Source organism: Otolemur garnettii, unplaced genomic scaffold, assembly GCF_000181295.1.
Source record: "Otolemur garnettii isolate 467f Iridium unplaced genomic scaffold, OtoGar3 scaffold00016, whole genome shotgun sequence".
Classification (NCBI taxonomy): domain Eukaryota; kingdom Metazoa; phylum Chordata; class Mammalia; order Primates; family Galagidae; genus Otolemur; species Otolemur garnettii.
Genome location: NW_003852411.1, coordinates 7,163,744 through 7,182,418, shown reverse-complemented (window position 1 = coordinate 7,182,418; position 18,675 = coordinate 7,163,744). Strand labels below are relative to the sequence as shown.

Below are 18,675 nucleotides of genomic sequence, written 5' to 3'. Positions count from 1 at the left end.
CGAAGAAGGCTGTCCAGGGAGTTACTTCCTTAGGACTGGGGGTGGGAGTGGAGTCTTATGATCATTTTTCTAACTTCTCTTATTAAATCTCCCTCTAAATAACTGCAGGCCAATTTGCTGTGTGTTGAAATGAATGGTGTAATCTCTTACTAGGATACTCTATATTTGTACTGAGTTATTTATTTATTTATTTATTGAGACAGCCTCAAGCTATCACCCTGGGTAGAGTGCTATGGTGTCACAGCTCACAGCACCCTCAAATTCTTGAGAATTCTTAAGTGATTCTCTTGCCTCAGCCTCCCAAGTAACTGGGACCACAGGTGCTCACCACAATGTCTGGCCATTTTCTGGTTGCAGCTGTCATTGTTTGGTGGGCCCAGGTTGGATTCAAATCCGCCAGCTCCAGTATATGTGGCTGGTGCCCTAGTTGCTTGAACTACAGGCTGGGGCTGGGTTTGAACTTGCCACCTCTGGTGTATGGCACAGGTGCCCTACTCCTTGAGCTGCAGGTGCTGCCCGAGTTTGCTATTTTTAATAATACAGTGTCACGGTTAACCAAACTTATAGATTCATATGCTCCCAAATAATTTTTGAATTGAACTATTTTCCTTCTCCTACAATATCAACCTTGGAAATTTTTCCTTTAAAATACTTCATAATCCTATTTTCCCAAACTCCACAATATACTTCTGCTACAATAAGACTTGGTCTTGGTCCAAGACTTGTTTCTTGGTCCCCAAATTGCATGCCCTTTTCTGTTTGTCCCTATCTGGTCTAAACCTTAGGCCCGGGCCGAGCACTTAACAACTATAAATGTTTTCTATGATTATTATTATCATGTTGCCTATAAACTCAACCTCTTTTCAAGGCCTAATGCAAACTCCTCCTCTTTGTTCTAACTTTTTATCTGGCTTCCTTATGACTATTGTTACAACTAATACACGAACTATTCTGTACTCTATTCAACCACTGTAGATCCCACTTTACTTTCCTAGCTTGAGTTTATTTTCCCCTCTTGACAAGCTTTTAAGAAATTTTGTGTTTTATTTGATTTATAGTTTTAAAATCTATGTATGAAAGCAGATATTTATACATACGCAGGGTCAAAGCCATTTAAATTACTCCACTGCCCTGGTAGAACATGTTTCCCTATGAGATCTCTAGTTTGCATCTAGTTTGATGCTGAGTGACTTGATTTGAGGCCATTTGGTATTAAAGAAGAGCTCTGGCTTAGGAATTTAATCCTGGGTATTCTACTGTTTGCTGCCCTAATTTTAATAAAACCTGATAGATTTCTCTTTCCACATTTAAGTGTTGTATAATCATTTAGGTCCTTCTAGTTATAAGATAATCATTGCACTCACATAGGAGTATGTACACATCATGTTGGTAAGTAGACATTCAGCGAGCAGGTTCTAAATACCTGAAACACAGGCATTCATGTCATATATTCAACATTTCTAGGGTAGAGGGCACTATTTCTCAGCCTGGCCTCCTGCTTTGGGTTTCTTGTTCTGGGTAATGACAGCATCATTATGTATGGGCATAACTGGAAACCCTAACAGACTAGCCACACTCCTTCATCCGTTTTACTCCTAGCATCAGACCAGTAACCAGTTACAGATTACCAGCTAACAGGCCAGATACAAGTAACATCATGGTTCTAGAGCTTTTAGCTGGAAAAGGAGCAAATACTGCTCTCCTTACAGGGTATGTGAGAGAAGCAAATAAAACAAATGCACCTGAAAGCAAGCCCCAAATGGCAAAGGGTAGAAAAAAAAGAGAACATTATTGCTATTATAGAATAAGTTGGTTATTGCAATAATATATGCTTTCTGATAGACATTGATTCTTGATTTTCTTTTTTTTTTTTAATTAAATATCGCTGTGTACATTAATGCAGTCATGGGGTACAGTGTGCTGGTTTTATATACCATTTGAAATATTTTCATCAAACTGGTTAACATAGCCTTCACCGCATTTTTGTGGTTATTGTGTTAAGATTCTTGATTTTCTTATATGAAACATTATTCACTAAAAAAAATTAGATAGTACTAAACTATGAGTGAGCTTGCACTTCTTTATGATAAAATGTGGGCTGTATGAGACCATAATTGAGACTATAGGGAAATGCCTGTTATGATTTTTGCTGTGTATACAATCTCTGTGTTGCATCATTCCAGGTGCCAGTGGTGGCCATCCTGGGCTCAGGTGGGGGTTTCCGAGCCATGGTAGGATTCTCCGGTGTGATGAAGGCACTGTACGAATCAGGAATTTTGGACTGTGCTACCTATATTGCCGGTCTTTCTGGCTCCACATGGTTTGTATGCATTTTTAATTTTAATTGTATCATTCTTCATGTTTAGGATTTGTCTGACTCAAACATCAGAAGAAAAAAGGGGACTTAGAAAATTAAAAATTTGCCTCAAATTACTGAACGATTCCAGTTTGATGGCATAATCTGCTAAAAAGAATTTTAAAGACAAATACATATTTACTAATAACTTTTGTGATATGTTTACAACTTTTAAGCCACTTCATAACCTAAAAATGTAGTTAAAACATAGAATAAAAAGTAGGCCAATTGAAAATAATTCTAGATAAATATAGCAGAAGAGGAATAACATACTCCACCCATAATTAATTTAATATTCCTATAATTTGCTGATCTGTAGCCCTTCAGTGAACACGTCTAAGTGTACATGATTCACTGGGTATTCATTTTCTTCTTTAGGGCAAATAGAATAAAATACAATCGACTATAGTAGACAGAAGAAGGACAATTAATGACTTTTAAATTCAGGAACTCAAGGCATTTCACTGATTTTTATCCAACTGAATGTGAAATTTGTCCTTTAAATGTATTTAAGCTCAGTTAAATTTAGATGGACAATGAAAACCTCCCTATGTATGATGTCGGTATCCTGTAGATTTACATTTTCACAAGTGTGTTTATAAAACATTGTCACAGATGATACTATATACTTTTTGGTTTGCCTGCCTCATATAAGTACATTGAACATCAAGTCAAATTCATTGCTCATATGTCTCAATATTATAGGATCTCGTTATTACAAAAGACCTATCTCTGATTTACAAGGTTTTCTTGGCTATTTGGCTAGGAAAAGTTCAATTCAGCACAATACCGTATCACTTAGGTCCAGCATTTTCAAGTTTCTGGGTCATCTAGTGAGATGATGATGTCTTTTTCATTTTTCAGTTAAAGAAAATTTGACTCAGAATCCAAGTCAGTTGCCCCACGTCACTGGCAGAACATATAAATTCTGCTTTTTGATCCCTTGTTTTGAGATTATTTATACTAAGCCATAGTCTTTTCTTGGACTTTATATATATCATATATAGTTTTGCATTTAAATCATCTGTAGTTTCCTACATATTTTGAACCAGATTCTTTAGGTAGAGAACTGAATCTTAGAGTGATAGCTGCCATCTTCTTGGTATGTACCCTCAAAATGATTTATCTTTTCTGAAAGAAGGGTGTAGCCCATCATTATTCTTTCCCTTGAAGGAAAGAGCAGGCACCTGCCTGTTGAATGAGTAATGTGATGGAAACTCTTGGACCTTTACATTAACTCGCCTACTCAATCATTCTGTTATTGTTCTTCATGTGATTTTCTTTCTCTGTACTCACTATTTATTAGATCCCTATTGCCCAGCACCGACTAATACACTGCAAGAAGTGCACTTGCTTAAGCTCATCTAATAAAGAAAGATTACTCCTTGGAAGCTGACTTAGGATATGATTGTATAGGTGTGAGCGTTGTTAGGCTGGCAGTCGTTAATTTGGTTACAGATTTGGAGCAATGTCTTCTTACATTCTTCTGTTACATTCTTACATTCTTCTGAAAACAATTTCAGTAAAGTGTAATTACGAGAATCTTAAATATGCACACAAATGTATGTAGATTTGCTCTTTCCAAGTCTTATTTTCTTAAAGAATTGTGCCCTTTTTTTATTCTGTTTCCTTAAAAGCTATTCATTTTTTAAATCCTTACACTAGATTTTTATTCACAGACCACTTTATTTCCAAAGTTCTTATTGGCTTTGACTTCTTTGGGGATTAGGCAGGGGAAGAAGAGTTCGGAGGTTGAGGCATTTCACACTTGGACTTGTCCTTATTTCAGATCACTCCTATCATGACTTTTTGGTTTTGTCCCATTCTGTCTGACTGCACTTTCCTCTATACTTTGTCTGTACTACCTCCACTACTTTTCTCCTTAGCATGAGATCTCCTGTTTTGCTATATTATACATACACATCCTTCCTTGGTAATTCCACTAACTTCTACCACTTCAGCTATTCCCACCAAAAATTTAATTCATGGAATCCTAGGACATCCCCAAACTTAAACAAAGGAAAGAAAAACCCTAAAGGATACTGCAAAGAAGCCAGCAGAGAGGAGAACCAAGGAGAAATGAGTTCCAGAGGGCAAGGTAAAGAGTGCTAGGAGAGGTGGGTGATTTAATCATGTTGAAAATCTGTGAAAAGCTTAGCATAGGACTGGGTTTGCCTAGTGGTTTTAATGAGAACCACACATTAAAGTAAATAAAGGATAATCTTGAACATTAAGATGCAAAAAAAAAAAAAAAAAGAAGAAGTGAATTGCAGGTAAAAGTTCAAAAGGTAGGAATATGAGACCCCTCTGTTCTTTCAAGCAGTTTGTTTGGAAAGGGAAGGAATGAACATAGTTACTGTTTGAAGAGGAATATGATGCCCAGGGAAAGAGGTTTATTTTTCCAGAATTTATGAAATTGAGCATTATTTTTCGAGATCTGATGTGAAGGAAATGGTGTAGGAGGGGTAAATGGGAGATAAAGAAACAGGAAGATCATAGATAGAAAAGATTCAGAGGGAGATGGGACCCCCAGGAGAAAGTGTTAACCATGGCAAGAAGAGACACTTCCTGAGACAGAAGCAAAGGTGGTCAGGATGAGTCATGTGAACACTTCTTTCATAAAAAGTATGGGTGAGAAGGTAAAAAGTTCAAAGGAAGGAATTCAGAAAGGCTTAGAAAAACAAATTACACTTCTACTTCTGTGTTATGTAACTTTTAATATTCTGTGGATACATAGCCATTATTTGGTATAGATGAGGTAATGCAGAAATATTTAGAGAAGCCCTGGACCTCCCACAAAGTTTTCTGTGAATGAACATTTTAGGTAGAACAAAGCTTTCCTTATAACTACTACTGCCTTTGTGGTAATCATTTCTGAAGTTATTTGTGGATGACACTTGGGATCCATTAAATGTAAGTATGAACCCAGAGACTTGAAATATGTGAAGTAGGGAATTATGACAGTAATACTGTGCTCTCTTCCTCACAGTCAGCACCTCTGTCTTCCTCAGTAAGGCAGTTATTTTGTAACATCCTTACGGACTATTAGATATTGACCACCATGTTATATGGCATTGCTATCCAAAGAGAAATGAGAATAGGTCTGCCTCTCTAGACAATAGAGCTCAAGTCATTAAACTGGCCAAAATAGAATTTGAGAATAAGAACTTTGAGTTAAGTAAACAGTATGAACAATGTTCTGGAACATTGAATAAAACCCTAATTTGAATAGAAATTTTAATAAAAGGTGGGACAGGTTCAAAGATCAAGGTATGTATTACGGAAAATTTTTTTCTTGAAGTAGAGGCTAAGCTTGTCTTGCTCCCTAATGAATTTCTCCCACCCAGCACAGTGCTTAACTTGTCATAAGTAATAGTTTCTTAATGACTAAAGGAAGAAATAAATGTGCAACTGTGTTTTATGGACAAAATTAATAGAGGGATTTCTTTAGGCTTTCAGGATATTTGCTTTATAAATGTCAAGAGTATTCTTAAGTCATTCCGAATCTTATTGCATAGGATTCACTAGGATTCATAGGATTCACATAGGATTCACATAGGATTTACTGTGTGATTTAGAAATAGGAAATGAAGTAAAATCTTTTCTTCTCTGGCATGATTTAACTTTCAAAATTTTACACATTTTTAATTACACTTAAACTAAAATTTTACACTTAAACTAAAATTCACTTAGATAGTGTTATGTCCACAGAACTGAGCTTATTGTATGCTAGTCCTTATCTAATTATCTTCTAAAATATATTAATCAATAAGGTTCATTTCCTGAATGAGGTCACAATGTATTGAGGGAGATAGACAAGTAAATAGGTAATTGATATTCATTATAAAGTTTACAGTAAGAGGTACTGGCTCACAGGAAGGAGGCCTATAATTGAATGTTTATTACCTAGTCATCAAATACCAAGGGTCATGGTGATTTCTGTTTTTACCAGAAGTGTGTCTACATGGCCAAGAGGCTACACAAGAAAGAATTTTCCTTAAAGACATTATTCTTCTCCATGATTTTGCCTTCAGATTCATATACTCAGCATCCAGCCTTCAGATTTTGCCAGACCAACAGCTGGCAAGATTTGGGATTTTGTCCAGTTGGCCAATGACAATACAATAAAAAAGCATTTTTCCGGAGACTTAGGCATTCACAGCAGTTGAAATAGCATGTTTTCTACCTGTGGATAATCATTATGGAAAGTCAGATTATGAGGTTGCTTGATTAGTCTTGCATCCAGACAAATCTGTTTATTTAAGTGACTCAGTTGGGTTGTCATCAGTCTCTGACAGTCTGATAGGGATACCTGTTCCTGGCAGAGTAGATAGATAGTGGACAGTAGGCCTAGTAGAGCATCCTCTCCTTTGGACTGTGCGTGGATGGCCAGTGCTTCCTTGGAGGCCTCTCTTTCACTTTGTTTTCATTGTAGATCAACTCCTTTTATTTATTTATTTATTTATTTATTTATTTTTGAGACATAGCCTCAAGCTGTCCCCCTGGGTAGAGTGCTATGGCATCAAAGCTCACAGCAACCTCCAACTCCTGGGCTTAAGCTATCCTCTTGCCTCAGCCTCCCAAGTAGCTGGGACCACAGGCGCCCACCACAACACCCGGCTATTTTTTGGTTGCAGCCATCATTGTTGTTTGGTGGGCCCGGGCTGGATTCGAACCCACCACCTTAGGTGTATGTGGCTGGTGCCTTAGCCACTTGAGCCACAGGTGCTGAGCCGATCAGCTCCTTTCTTATTGACACATTTTTATCTTAAAAGGGTTGATAACTCCAATCAGATAATGAAGTTAAACGAATACCATCCTTTCTTTACCATCTGAGAGAGAGTACCTGCTTTCTTTGGAGACTATTACATAATGCCCTTTATCTTTACTAATTATATTTTGTTTTCTTTATAGGTACATGTCAACCTTGTATTCTCACCCTGATTTCCCAGAGAAAGGGCCAAAGGAGATTAATGAAGAACTAATGCAAAATGTTAGCCACAACCCACTTTTACTTCTCACACCGCAGAAAGTTAAAAGATACGTTGAGTCTTTATGGAAGAAGAAAAGCTCTGGACAACCCGTCACCTTTACTGATATCTTTGGGATGCTAATAGGAGAAACACTAATTCATAATGTAAGCTATAGCTCAACCCGCAGTACTTTTAACACAATAGATGATGCACATCATAATCTTTAAATAAAAGAAACTATGACAGGTTTTATAAAAGTCATTCAACTCATTCTTTCGAGTTGTATATTGATCTCTTTCTCCTGGCTAGACACAATTCGTCCACATTTTAAACTATTGCTTATGAATTCATTCCAACTATATCAGTTTTGATGTCTAAGGAAACCTTGACTGTTCATTCTTCCCAAGACTGATAATAGTTTTAGCTGAGAAAGTAAATATAAGCAGTCTGTTAAAAGCAGAGGAGGAATGTCGGTTGCCTAGGGAGAGTCAGAAAAGAAAGTGAATTACATGGAACAAACCACTTCATATATGGCTATAATGTGACCTTTCGTGTGAAGATAAATCAGGGGAGGTAGAGAAAAGCCTGTGCAGGATTCTGGAAGCTATTTTTTTCCCAAGCCCCATAGTTGCCCAATAGTGTTTGAGTTTACATGTACACATAGTCCCTAGAGTTATGACTGTTTTCAAAATGAAGATAATCACTACCTTGGAGCTTACTTTTTGTTGTTTACTTAGGACCCAGAGATTTCTAGCAATAATAAGGCTTACTCTTGTTATAAAAAATTTAAGTATTTCAATTAGAAGTACTGTAGTAAGTAGCTTTCTTTCCGTGTATGTTCATATATTTAAAGTCACTTATTTGTTCTGTGGACAGAGAATGAACATTACCTTGAGTAGTTTGAAGGAAAAAGTCAACAATGGACAGTGCCCTTTACCTCTTTTCACCTGTCTCCATGTTAAACCTGACGTTTCAGAGCTGATGTTTGCAGGTAGGTCCTTTCCTTTCTGAAAATATTTTCTGAAGGCTTTAAAGTGTGATTTCCAGGGATTTTCTTTAGAGAAAGATCATACACAATTTCAGTTGCTTATTTTAATATGTTTTCTGTAGCATAACAACATTTGAAAATATAAGAAAATATGATGCCATGGCTTGACTCCCATAGCTTAGTGAGTAGGGCACCAGCCACATACACTGAGGCTGGAGGGTTTGAGCCCAGCCTGGGCCTGCTAAACAACAATGACAACTGCAACAAAAAATAGCCAGGCATTGTGGTAGGCACCTGTAGTCCCAGCTACTTGGGAGGCTAAGGCAAGAGAATCGTTTAAGCTCAGGAGTTGGAAGTTGCTGTGAGCTGTGATGGCACAGCACTCTACCCAGGGCGACAGCTTGAGGCTCGGTGCCCACAGCACAGTGGTTATGATGCCAGCCACATGCACTAAGACTGATGGGTTTGAACCCGACCTGGGCCAGCTAAACAACAGTGACAAGTGCAACCAAAAAAATAGCCAGGTGTTGTGGTGGTCACCTGTAGTCCCAGCTGCTTGGGAGGCTGAGGCAAGAGAATTGCTTATGCCCAACAGTTTGAGGTTGCTGTGAACTGTGACACTATGGCACTCTACAGAGGGTGACAAAGTGAGACTCTGTCTCAATTAAAAAAAAATTAAGCCATATTACTTTCTTGTTGTAGAGAATATTATGTGAAATTACTAATATAATGATTAAGGTATCTTTATTAATGTTAATACAATTTTAAAAAATCACGAACATAATCAATAACTTAATTTTAGTTACCCATTTCTCAATGACTTTTTGATGAAATGTACCTAATGCCTGTAGGTATATTTTTTATCCACTGACTGTATTTTCATCATTTGGATAATACATTATGCAGTATTCCCCCAGTATCTGCAGGATTGGTTCTAGGACACTATTGGATACCCAAACCTGTGGATGCTCCAGTTCCTTATATAAAATGGTATAAGCGTAGTATTTGCATGTAACCTACACGTCTTTTTGTATGCTTTAAATCATCTCTAGGTTACTTACAATACCTAATACAATGTAAATGCTATATAAATAATTGTTCTGCTATATTAGTTAGGGAATTATGACAAGAAAAAACTCTTAGATATATTTAGTACAGACTCAACCACAGTAGGCTTCATGACATACATTAGCAACAATGTAACATTTTTTGGAATTTTGGGGGCGGGAATATTTTTGATCTGTGGCTGACTGCATCTGAGCCAACTGTTTGTCATTCAAAGCACTATTTTAATTTTTATAATTCATCACCTAAAAAGTGCTAATATAGGGTAAACATGAAGTTCATGTGCAATTTCTAGCTGGTAAGTAAAAGGACTCGTTTTGTTAAATCACAGGGATAACCATTTGTTTCTCTCAAGCTTTGCTTCTTGGGTGCTCTGAAAGTACCATGCACATGATATCATAACTTCGAGGGGCCTCTGTTGTATGAATGCAGGGTCCTTTCTGACTGTGGCTTATAGGATTCACTCTATTCTAAGAAAAGAATTTCAGTGACTTTAGTCCCACCATCATCTTAAAAATCATCATGAATGATATATGATTAGTAGGTTTATATCCCGAATTCTTCTTTATTTTTTCTGCTTCACCTTTTTTTCCTCAATTACTTACTCTCAAATTTTGAATAGTTTCTAAGAATGGGTGCACTTAAGATTCATTCATTCAACAAATGTTTGCTAAAATATTGACCACAAAAGTCATCATGCTTATGATAGTACTTATCACATTTATTACGGTACCTCATTTTCACTATAACCTGGGGAGATAGGTATTTTTAGCTTTGATTCATGGAAGAAAACCCAAAATCTCAAAAAGATTACATGATTGGTTCATTACTACATAGAAAGTAAGTAACAGAGCTAAGAATTGGCCTCAAAAATCCTTTGTTCTTTTAACTGGTTTTTACAATCACTGCCCATGTAGAATGTTATCTTCCAGGAACTGAGGGTGAATTCTTCTTCACTACAATATTTGTCTCTGTTTTAGAAGACTTTATAATCTTAGAAATTTAAAATAACTATTAAAGAAGTTAAGGCACAAGAAAGTACAAAAATGTTACTATATATCAAGTTGGGCAACCTCTTTTAGGCTTAGTTTTTTCTTGTGTTCAATGAGGATAAGACCCTCTTCACAATGTTTTGCCGAATAAATGAGATAAAGTATGTAGAATACTTAAAGTATTGGGAGGCACAAATTAAGTTTTTGATAAATCTTAACAATTTAGAATATTCTATAAAATCTATATAAGAAAAGTCAGAGGTCTAGAACTTAGAGATGAATAGGATTTGAATATGAAAAATTTAATTATTAATTATTCAAATATTAAATACTGGATTGTGGAGGATGGGAGGAAGACATGTAGTAGGAGTCTGGGATAAACATGATGTGATTAACAGCAATAAAGAATCACATCTTTGACTGTTATGGAGCTCATAATATAGTTGAGACATATAAAAAAAGCAAGTTCCGCCCGGCGCCTATAACACAGTGGTTATGGAACCAGGTACATACACTGAGGGTGGTAGGTTCTAACCCAGCCCAGGCCAGCTAAACAACAATGATAACCGCAATAACAATAACAACAACAAATAGCTGGGCGTTGTGGCGGGCACCTGTAATCCTAGCTACTTGGGAGACTGAGGCAAGAGAATCACTTAAGCTTAAGAGTTTGAGGTTGCTGAGAGCTGTGATGCCACAGCACTCTACCAAGGGTGACATAGTGACACTCTGTCTCAAAAAAAAAAAAGCAAGTTCCATAATGAAATTGCTTTTTTACCCCATAGCTATTCTTTTATACATTCTTGATATATTTTGGAATTGTTTGGTATATGGCACCTGCAAGATAATCAGATCTCTCTGTGGCCTCAGATCTCTGCCTGGTAAAATCAATCATCTTTCACCCCAAGAAATTAAGCTATGGTGAACAGAGCACCAAATTCTAATTCAGGAGCCTTTCCCTACATTTAAGTTGAAGTACCTCAGTGTGGTCATTTAATCTGTGATTCTTATTTTCCTCATTACTTTATAACAGATATAATTAACTCTAAGATTGATCTTACAGGGAGCTATTAAGACAATTATATGCAATATGCATAAGACTGAGACATAAAATGTAAGTCATTATTATTGGTGGGATGATTGTCGCATTTTTGCAATGGCCACTTTTGAACTTTTAGTCAATAACCATTATCAAGAGAAAACCTAAGCAAAATAATTAAAGAATAAATAATGTTTCGATAAGTGAAAGTTTTGGGAGAAAAGCCTGTTTCATCTTCAGTTAGGAGTCTTGGGTCTTGGATGTGTCTGATTTTGACAACTGTCCAACTGCAGGCCTACTGCTGAGATGAAGGTTGCACCATTAACTTTCACTGTGAAGCTTCTATGATAAGGAGGCTTAAGAGTCTTCTAATAAGTCTAATAAGTCTTCTAATAGATTTAGACAAAAGCATCCAGCATTAGTTGTATGGCTGTTGTACCCAGATAAGACATCCTAAGGTGTGTACCATGAGGATCCAAGTAGAAAAGGAAAGAAGAATGAAGATGTACCTGTATATTATTCCTTTACATTTTGTTTAGATGGAAAAATGGCTATTAAGAGGAAAAAAATGGAAATATTACCTAATAAACACATCTATATGTAAAAAAATAAATAAATTACATGCTGCCTGAACTCTTGCCTACTCATAGACTGCAGCAGTTTTCTAGAAACGGAGCAGGCTTCAAGCACCTGACCCAGGTGTGAGCCTTTGACTCTGAAGCACTATGTAACAATGGGGGACCCCTACCGGAGGGAAGAAGGTGGCACTAAGAACCTTGGAGTTGCCCGTGCTAGGTGCTGACCCAAAGTGCTTTATTTCCTTGACATCTCTTAAGTCAGTGCTATTAATAAAAAAAAATGTGAAATATTCTCTGAATTTTATTTTAAAATGTCATGTAACCAAATTAACGTACATAAATTTTATCAATAATGTTACTTCAATAATACCAGAGAATGTTTTTCTTCTTCCTTGGAGTAACTTTAAATACTTTTTCCTTTGGAAATTTCTTGGAAATTAGTATTTAAACTGTTAAATATTTTTGATACCTCCACTCCATTACATTACTGGGAGGAATTAAAATTTTCCTTTAAAAATTTTTATTGGTGAATAAATTGCATTTACTGAGCACAACTTATGGTTATAAACTCAGCATCATGCTACATTTTTGACAGAAACTATAAGAGTGAAAATATACTACTTTTCCTCAAGAAAGTTACAATCTCATTTAAAGAAACTAAATAAAATATGCAAAAATTAATATCATACACCTAGAATAATATGTAGACCTGACCTGACAGGTGAGATATCATAGTTTCAGTATAGTCGTAAGAAAGATTGTGTCTTTGTGGAGACCTTATCTCATTTATGTTTACATGGATAGAGCTAGAACATATTCTTCTTAGCAAAGCATCTCTAGAATGGAAGAAAAAGTATCCAATGTACTCAGCCCTACTCTGAAACCAATTTATAAGCACCCACACTTCCGTATGAAAGCTATAACCCAACTACAGCCCAAGATGAAGGGGAAAGAGGTGGGGGAGGTGAGGGAAGGGCGAAGGATGGGTGGAGGGAGGGTAATTGGTGGGCCCAGACCTATGGTACATTTTACAAGGGTACATATTAAACTACTAAGTGTAGAATATAAATATCTTAACACATTAACACATAACTAAGAAAATGCAGTGAAAGGTATGTTAACCAGTTTGATGAAAGTATTTCAAATTGTATGTAAAACCAGCACATTCTACCCCATAAATGCATTAATGTACACATTAACTATGTATATATCAGCTATGATTAATAAAAAAAAATTTAAAAAAAGAAAGATTTTATCTTTGTTATGGGGGTGATAGAATTCAGATTCAAGTTGAACTTGGAAAGATCAAGTGGAACTAGAGAGATATCATTGTGTGGAAATGATAAGAGAAAATGCTCGGAAAAGAAGTCAAAAGGATGTTTTGGATAACACTGAGAAGAAAATAGCCTAGTAGTTGTGCACACATTGGTGAAGAATAGATGGTATATTTGGGGAGACCCTTAGTGTCAAGTTATTGAAAGATTTGAATTTCTGACAGAAATGTTTTTATTTAATTTTGATAAAGGGAAATATAGAATGCTTGGGCAAGAAATAAAATTAAGCAGTGTTTTAGAAAAAAGCACTTTGGTGATTCATATAGATTGGAAAGGAACACAACTGGAAGCAGAGATATTGCTGTGCTTGTGTGAATAAGTCCCTGCAACTAGGGACGGAATGATAAGGAAAGAAAACAGTAGGTGGTGGGGGAAGGCCTGAAAGTCCTCGTGAGATGTAATGACGGATTTATTGGAGTTCTAGCGTGGTTTACCAAAATAGGTAACCTGACCTCAGAGGAAAGGGATGATATTTTCTCCAGCAAGTATAGTGGGAGGAAATGACAAAACCTCTGACTGTACATGCCCCAAAGGAAGCAGGAAGTAGATGGAGGTGCGGGAGAGAGGTTCAAGTCCAAAGGTAGAAGCCAATAGCAGGCGAGGAACAGTCAAATACTAACCCGGTGACTTCTTCAGGGAGGAGCAGAGGGTAAATCCAATCTTAGCTCTTACGAATGTCTCTAATTAACCTGTGCCCATGCCCCAGCATTAATAAAGCAAATGTAGCTAGAAAAGTAGGAACCAGGAAGTTGTCATGCTTTGATTCTCAAGATAGGAGTGTGAAATTTAGAGATAGGAAATTACTTGTACGGACGGATTCAGGAATTTTCCTAACAGCTTCTGATTCATTGCTGGTCATATCTCACTAACTCCATGTAAATTACTGTAAAACACACCAGTTTTCTGATGAAGAGTGTGTGTGCCATTTGGCTTTAACTTGTAACAAATTACAATGCTCTCTCATCAAAGTTGTGACTTTATTTCTTCACAAGAAGAATGTTCTGGTCTCCCATTGAGTAAACAAAGCTGATCTACAATTCGTTTAATGAACCTTTGGTGACAAGTGTGTAGGAATTTAAATTTTAAAGATATAAAGGTGTTCATATTAAATATGACCTCATACCTCCAAGGAGTCTTATAATCAAACCTAGTGATACTTATTTAATGGGATGTATCATTATTCACATTGAGTGAGATAAATAAACTATAGGAGCCCAGACCCACAATTATTTTAAGACAAGGTTCTCTCTAAATGAGTTCAGATCAGGTTTTACTACAGTTAATAACAAAAACTTGTGGATTTGGGAATTGGATTTAAGCTTATTAGATTAAAGATTATAAACATAATTTCTGAAAGGGAAAAACTGAAAAAATAAGTGGTGTTGAGGGTTATGGCCTGAGCAGTGGTAGATGTGTTGAGACATTAGGGTCATCAGCAAAGACCTTGAGGTAAAGATTAGGTAGGAGCAAACCTTATAAACGAGAAGGGAACAGCAAGTATAAGGTGCTAGGGTGGAAATGAACTTGACCTCTTTAAGCAACAGCAGGAATGTTTGTACAGCTGAAGTGGAATTAGCAAGATGAGATGCACTGGGAAATTGCTTAGGAGATGGTGTTAGACAGGGAGTTATCTGGCCCATTGTGGAACCCTGTAGACCAAGTTTTTATTTTCACTGTTATGGAAAGCCAACAGTTTTAGCTGATGGTGGGGTGCTGGGATTTATATATATTTTTAATTCACTCTGGCCCTGGGGTATCAAAAAGATAATAGGGAAACAGAGCAGAAGGTTTTAAGGGGGCTGTTGGGGAGAAGCAGGGGAGATGAGAGGGATGGCAGTTCATATTAGTGTGGTCATGACAGGCAAATGGACAAGTGACCAGGTTCTGAACACACCTGTTGATGGAGGCTACCGCACTTGATTTTTCAGATGTGAGCTATAAGGGAAAGAAAAATGTCAAGGGTAATCCCAAAGTCTGAACAGTGGTATGAATAGTAGTACCATTTACCAACAAGGGCAGGACTGAAGCAGTTGCAAGTGCGGCAAATGGGAGTCAGAAACCAGGAGTTTTCTTGTGGAATACACTCAGATAATGATTATATATAGTTATAGCCAGGGAATATAAAATGAAATATAAAGTGGCTACTTTATATTCTGTAAAATATAACGTGAACTATAAAGTGGCTACTATTTATCCAGCAATTAAAATGTGCCAGGCCCTCTTCTAATCTTACATTTTTTAATTCATTGGATCCTCAGAACTACCCTAAAAACCACCTGCTGATTTTATTCACATTTTACAGATTAGTGACCTAAGACATAGGTGGATGAATCCCAGGCAGTAAGCACAGTCGGTAAGCCGTTCATCTCACATACTGTGGCTCCACAGCCTATGATCTTAGACGGGATACCTTATTGACGCTATTACCAGTGTGAAGACTTCACTTTGTTCTTGGGAGTTGTAATAAACGGTTAATAAGCAAGATTAAGTGGAGATAAAGAAAAGGCCAATGTTAGAAAACATTTTATTCCATTTTCCTAGACTGCTTTCGCTGTTAAAAGGAGTTTAATTTTTTTCTGTCCCCTCCATGGAGTTTATCTTGGACAAGCAGTTTTCAGTTTTCTATTCTTTAAAATGGAGACAGATCTTATGAAAGATGTCTGAGTTTTTAAATGGAAAAGTATGTTTCAATTGGTGCGAGAAGAAGGGATCTTTGTGTGTTGTCTCTGCTTATTCGTGTATAAACATCTTTTTCCTCAACTTCTCTATACCCTGCCATAAAGATAATAGGCATTTGGTGAATTTTTTAAAAATATTTTAAATAAAGAGAATGAAGTGATCATTAACTTTCTACATCTGTGTAGCATTTTCCTCTTAATGGGTTGTCTTTTAAAATGCTTTCAGATTGGGTTGAATTTAGTCCATATGAAATCGGCATGGCTAAATATGGTACTTTTATGGCTCCTGACTTATTTGGAAGCAAATTTTTTATGGGAACAGTGGTGAAGAAATATGAAGAAAACCCCTTACATTTCTTAATGGGTAAGTGGCCAAATAGCTATCACTAGTTTGCTTGACTACATTTAGTTTGACCATTTTACATCCTGCTGCATTTCCAATTATTCTCTATCTCTACTTTATTTTAGGTGTCTGGGGCAGTGCCTTTTCTATATTGTTCAACAGAGTCTTGGGAGTTTCCAGTTCACAAAATAGAGGTTCCACGATGGAGGAAGAACTAGGTATTACAAAAATATGCTTACGTTGATAAAAATTATGCTGCATTGATAAATTTTGTGAACACAGACAAATGAAATTGAATATTCATAAAGATTGTACTTATTCTAAACTTATGAATAAATTGATTGGGCCAACCTAAATGTTTTCTAAAATCCTATGTAAGTCACTTCTTACATGTTATTTTGACACTGGGGTTATAAATTCATAAAAATTCATTCAAAATTCATATTGATTCCTAAGAATAATTTTAATAGGGTATCTCCATTCCTTTTTTGGTCATGTTTCTAAACATAATATTTCATCATAAAGTCCTTTTGTTAAATAAGAATAGTTTTTAAAAATTAGATTTATCAAAAGTGAGATACAGTAGGACACTTAAAGGTAAATTCACACTTGTCATAATTTATTTACCAGAACCTGTGGCCTCAAGGCCACACGTGGCTCTCCAGATTCTTAAGTGTGGTCCCTCAACCAAATCTAAGCTTTACAGAACAAATCATCTCTAAAATTTAGATTCAGTCAAAAAGCTACCCCTCAGGGGATCTGGAAGACCACATGTGGCCCCAAGACTGCAGTGTCCCAACCCCAGCAAGAAGGAAAAGAAATCGAATCACCTCTGGTAAATGAAAACTAATCATTTTCATTAACTCTAATCCATTTGTCTGTGATAAATTTAGAGCTGTTCATATGAAACTTGAAAAACGCAACTGAAGACAGTCCTTTACTGGTGGCTCATGCCTGTAATTCCAGCCTCTTGGGAGGCTGTGACATGAGAATCTCTTGAGCCCATCAGTTAGAGAATGTGATGAGCGAGGATCATGCCACTTTAGCCCAGGCAATAGAATGGGACCCTGTCTCTAAAAACTAATAATGATAATAATAGTAATAGTAATGCCATGGAAATATGATTTCCTGAATGAGTAAATTTGAGTTAAAGCAAGTAAACCATATCTCCTAAAAGGCTTACTATCTGTATTTAAATTGATGCTATTTTTTGTTGTGGTCATTTTGACTGATAGTATACAGAAGCAGTGAAATGCTAACTCTGAATCTGGGGCTAGATCAGGGACTGGGGAGAAGGGTTCACTGGACTGCCAGCACAGCTACTATCTCTTTTTCAAAGTATCAGAGATATTTGACAACAGAAAAATTGACAGAATAACGTTAATAACATTAATGATCTTTTCAACAAGCAATTCATTTGAAGAATGATTACATGTAAAAAGCTTGCTGCAGGATCTTTAAACAAACTACCCTTGGTTATCCCAGACAATGACAGTTGATCTAATTAAGCTTTATATGCAAAAGAGAATACAATGGTAGCAATTTGAATGCTGTAAATTTGCTTATAAGTAATATTATCACTCCTCCTGCACTAATTGATTTTGGTGTTTTATTTGGTATTTATATTTAGTGCAGCAAAATTCTGTAGTTCTTAATATTTTCTGTAAGAGTCTTTTTTTTTTTTTTGAGACAGAGCCTCAAGCTGTCCCCCTGGGTAGAGTGCCATGGCTTCACTGTTCACAGCAACCTCTAACTCCTGGGCTCAAGCGAGTCTCCTGCCTCAGCCTCCCAAGTAGCTGGGACCACAGGCGCCCGCCACAACGCCCGGCTATTTTTTTTTGGTTGCAGCCATTATTATTGTTGTTTGGCAGGCCCGGGCTGGATTCGAACCCTCCACCTTAGGTGTATGTGGCTGGCACCTTAGCCACTTGAGCCACAGGCGCCGAGCCTCTGTAAGAGTCTTTATTTGTGTTTTGGGATTGTTCTCATGACGTAGTAGAAAAGTGATCTTATAATTTCATTAGAGCCAAAGATTTTAAAATTAAAATAAAAACAAACAAAAAAGCATTTTGTGCTTGCACTTACACCTGTCCTCCTCTGATTGTCACCTGGCTAATGAGCCGATAAGGTCTGGTGGCACTCTTAGGCCTCCTGTGACCTTTAACTTAGGGCATAGTCCCTTGGCATAGTAACCAGAAGACAAAGGGCCTAATGATGAAATGATTTTACTTGATTTATTTGAATGACCATCCTATCTCAAAATCCATGTTCTGTCTCAACTCTGATTTTTCAGAAATATGTAGCTCTTTTCTAAATTATTTGTATATTT

At 36.6% G+C, this 18,675-nt stretch overlaps 1 protein-coding gene across 1 annotated transcript in view; it reads left to right on the top strand.

The window, feature by feature from the left end:
* Positions 1-18,675, top strand: part of PLA2G4A (phospholipase A2 group IVA) — a 156,894-nt gene that overhangs the window by 99,010 nt on the left and 39,209 nt on the right. The window contains exons 8-12 of the mRNA XM_023510771.1: positions 2,184-2,320; positions 7,271-7,493; positions 8,206-8,320; positions 16,230-16,367; positions 16,472-16,564. Of these exons, the coding sequence (XP_023366539.1) occupies positions 2,184-2,320; positions 7,271-7,493; positions 8,206-8,320; positions 16,230-16,367; positions 16,472-16,564 (706 nt within the window). The remainder of the gene's footprint in view (positions 1-2,183; positions 2,321-7,270; positions 7,494-8,205; positions 8,321-16,229; positions 16,368-16,471; positions 16,565-18,675) is intronic.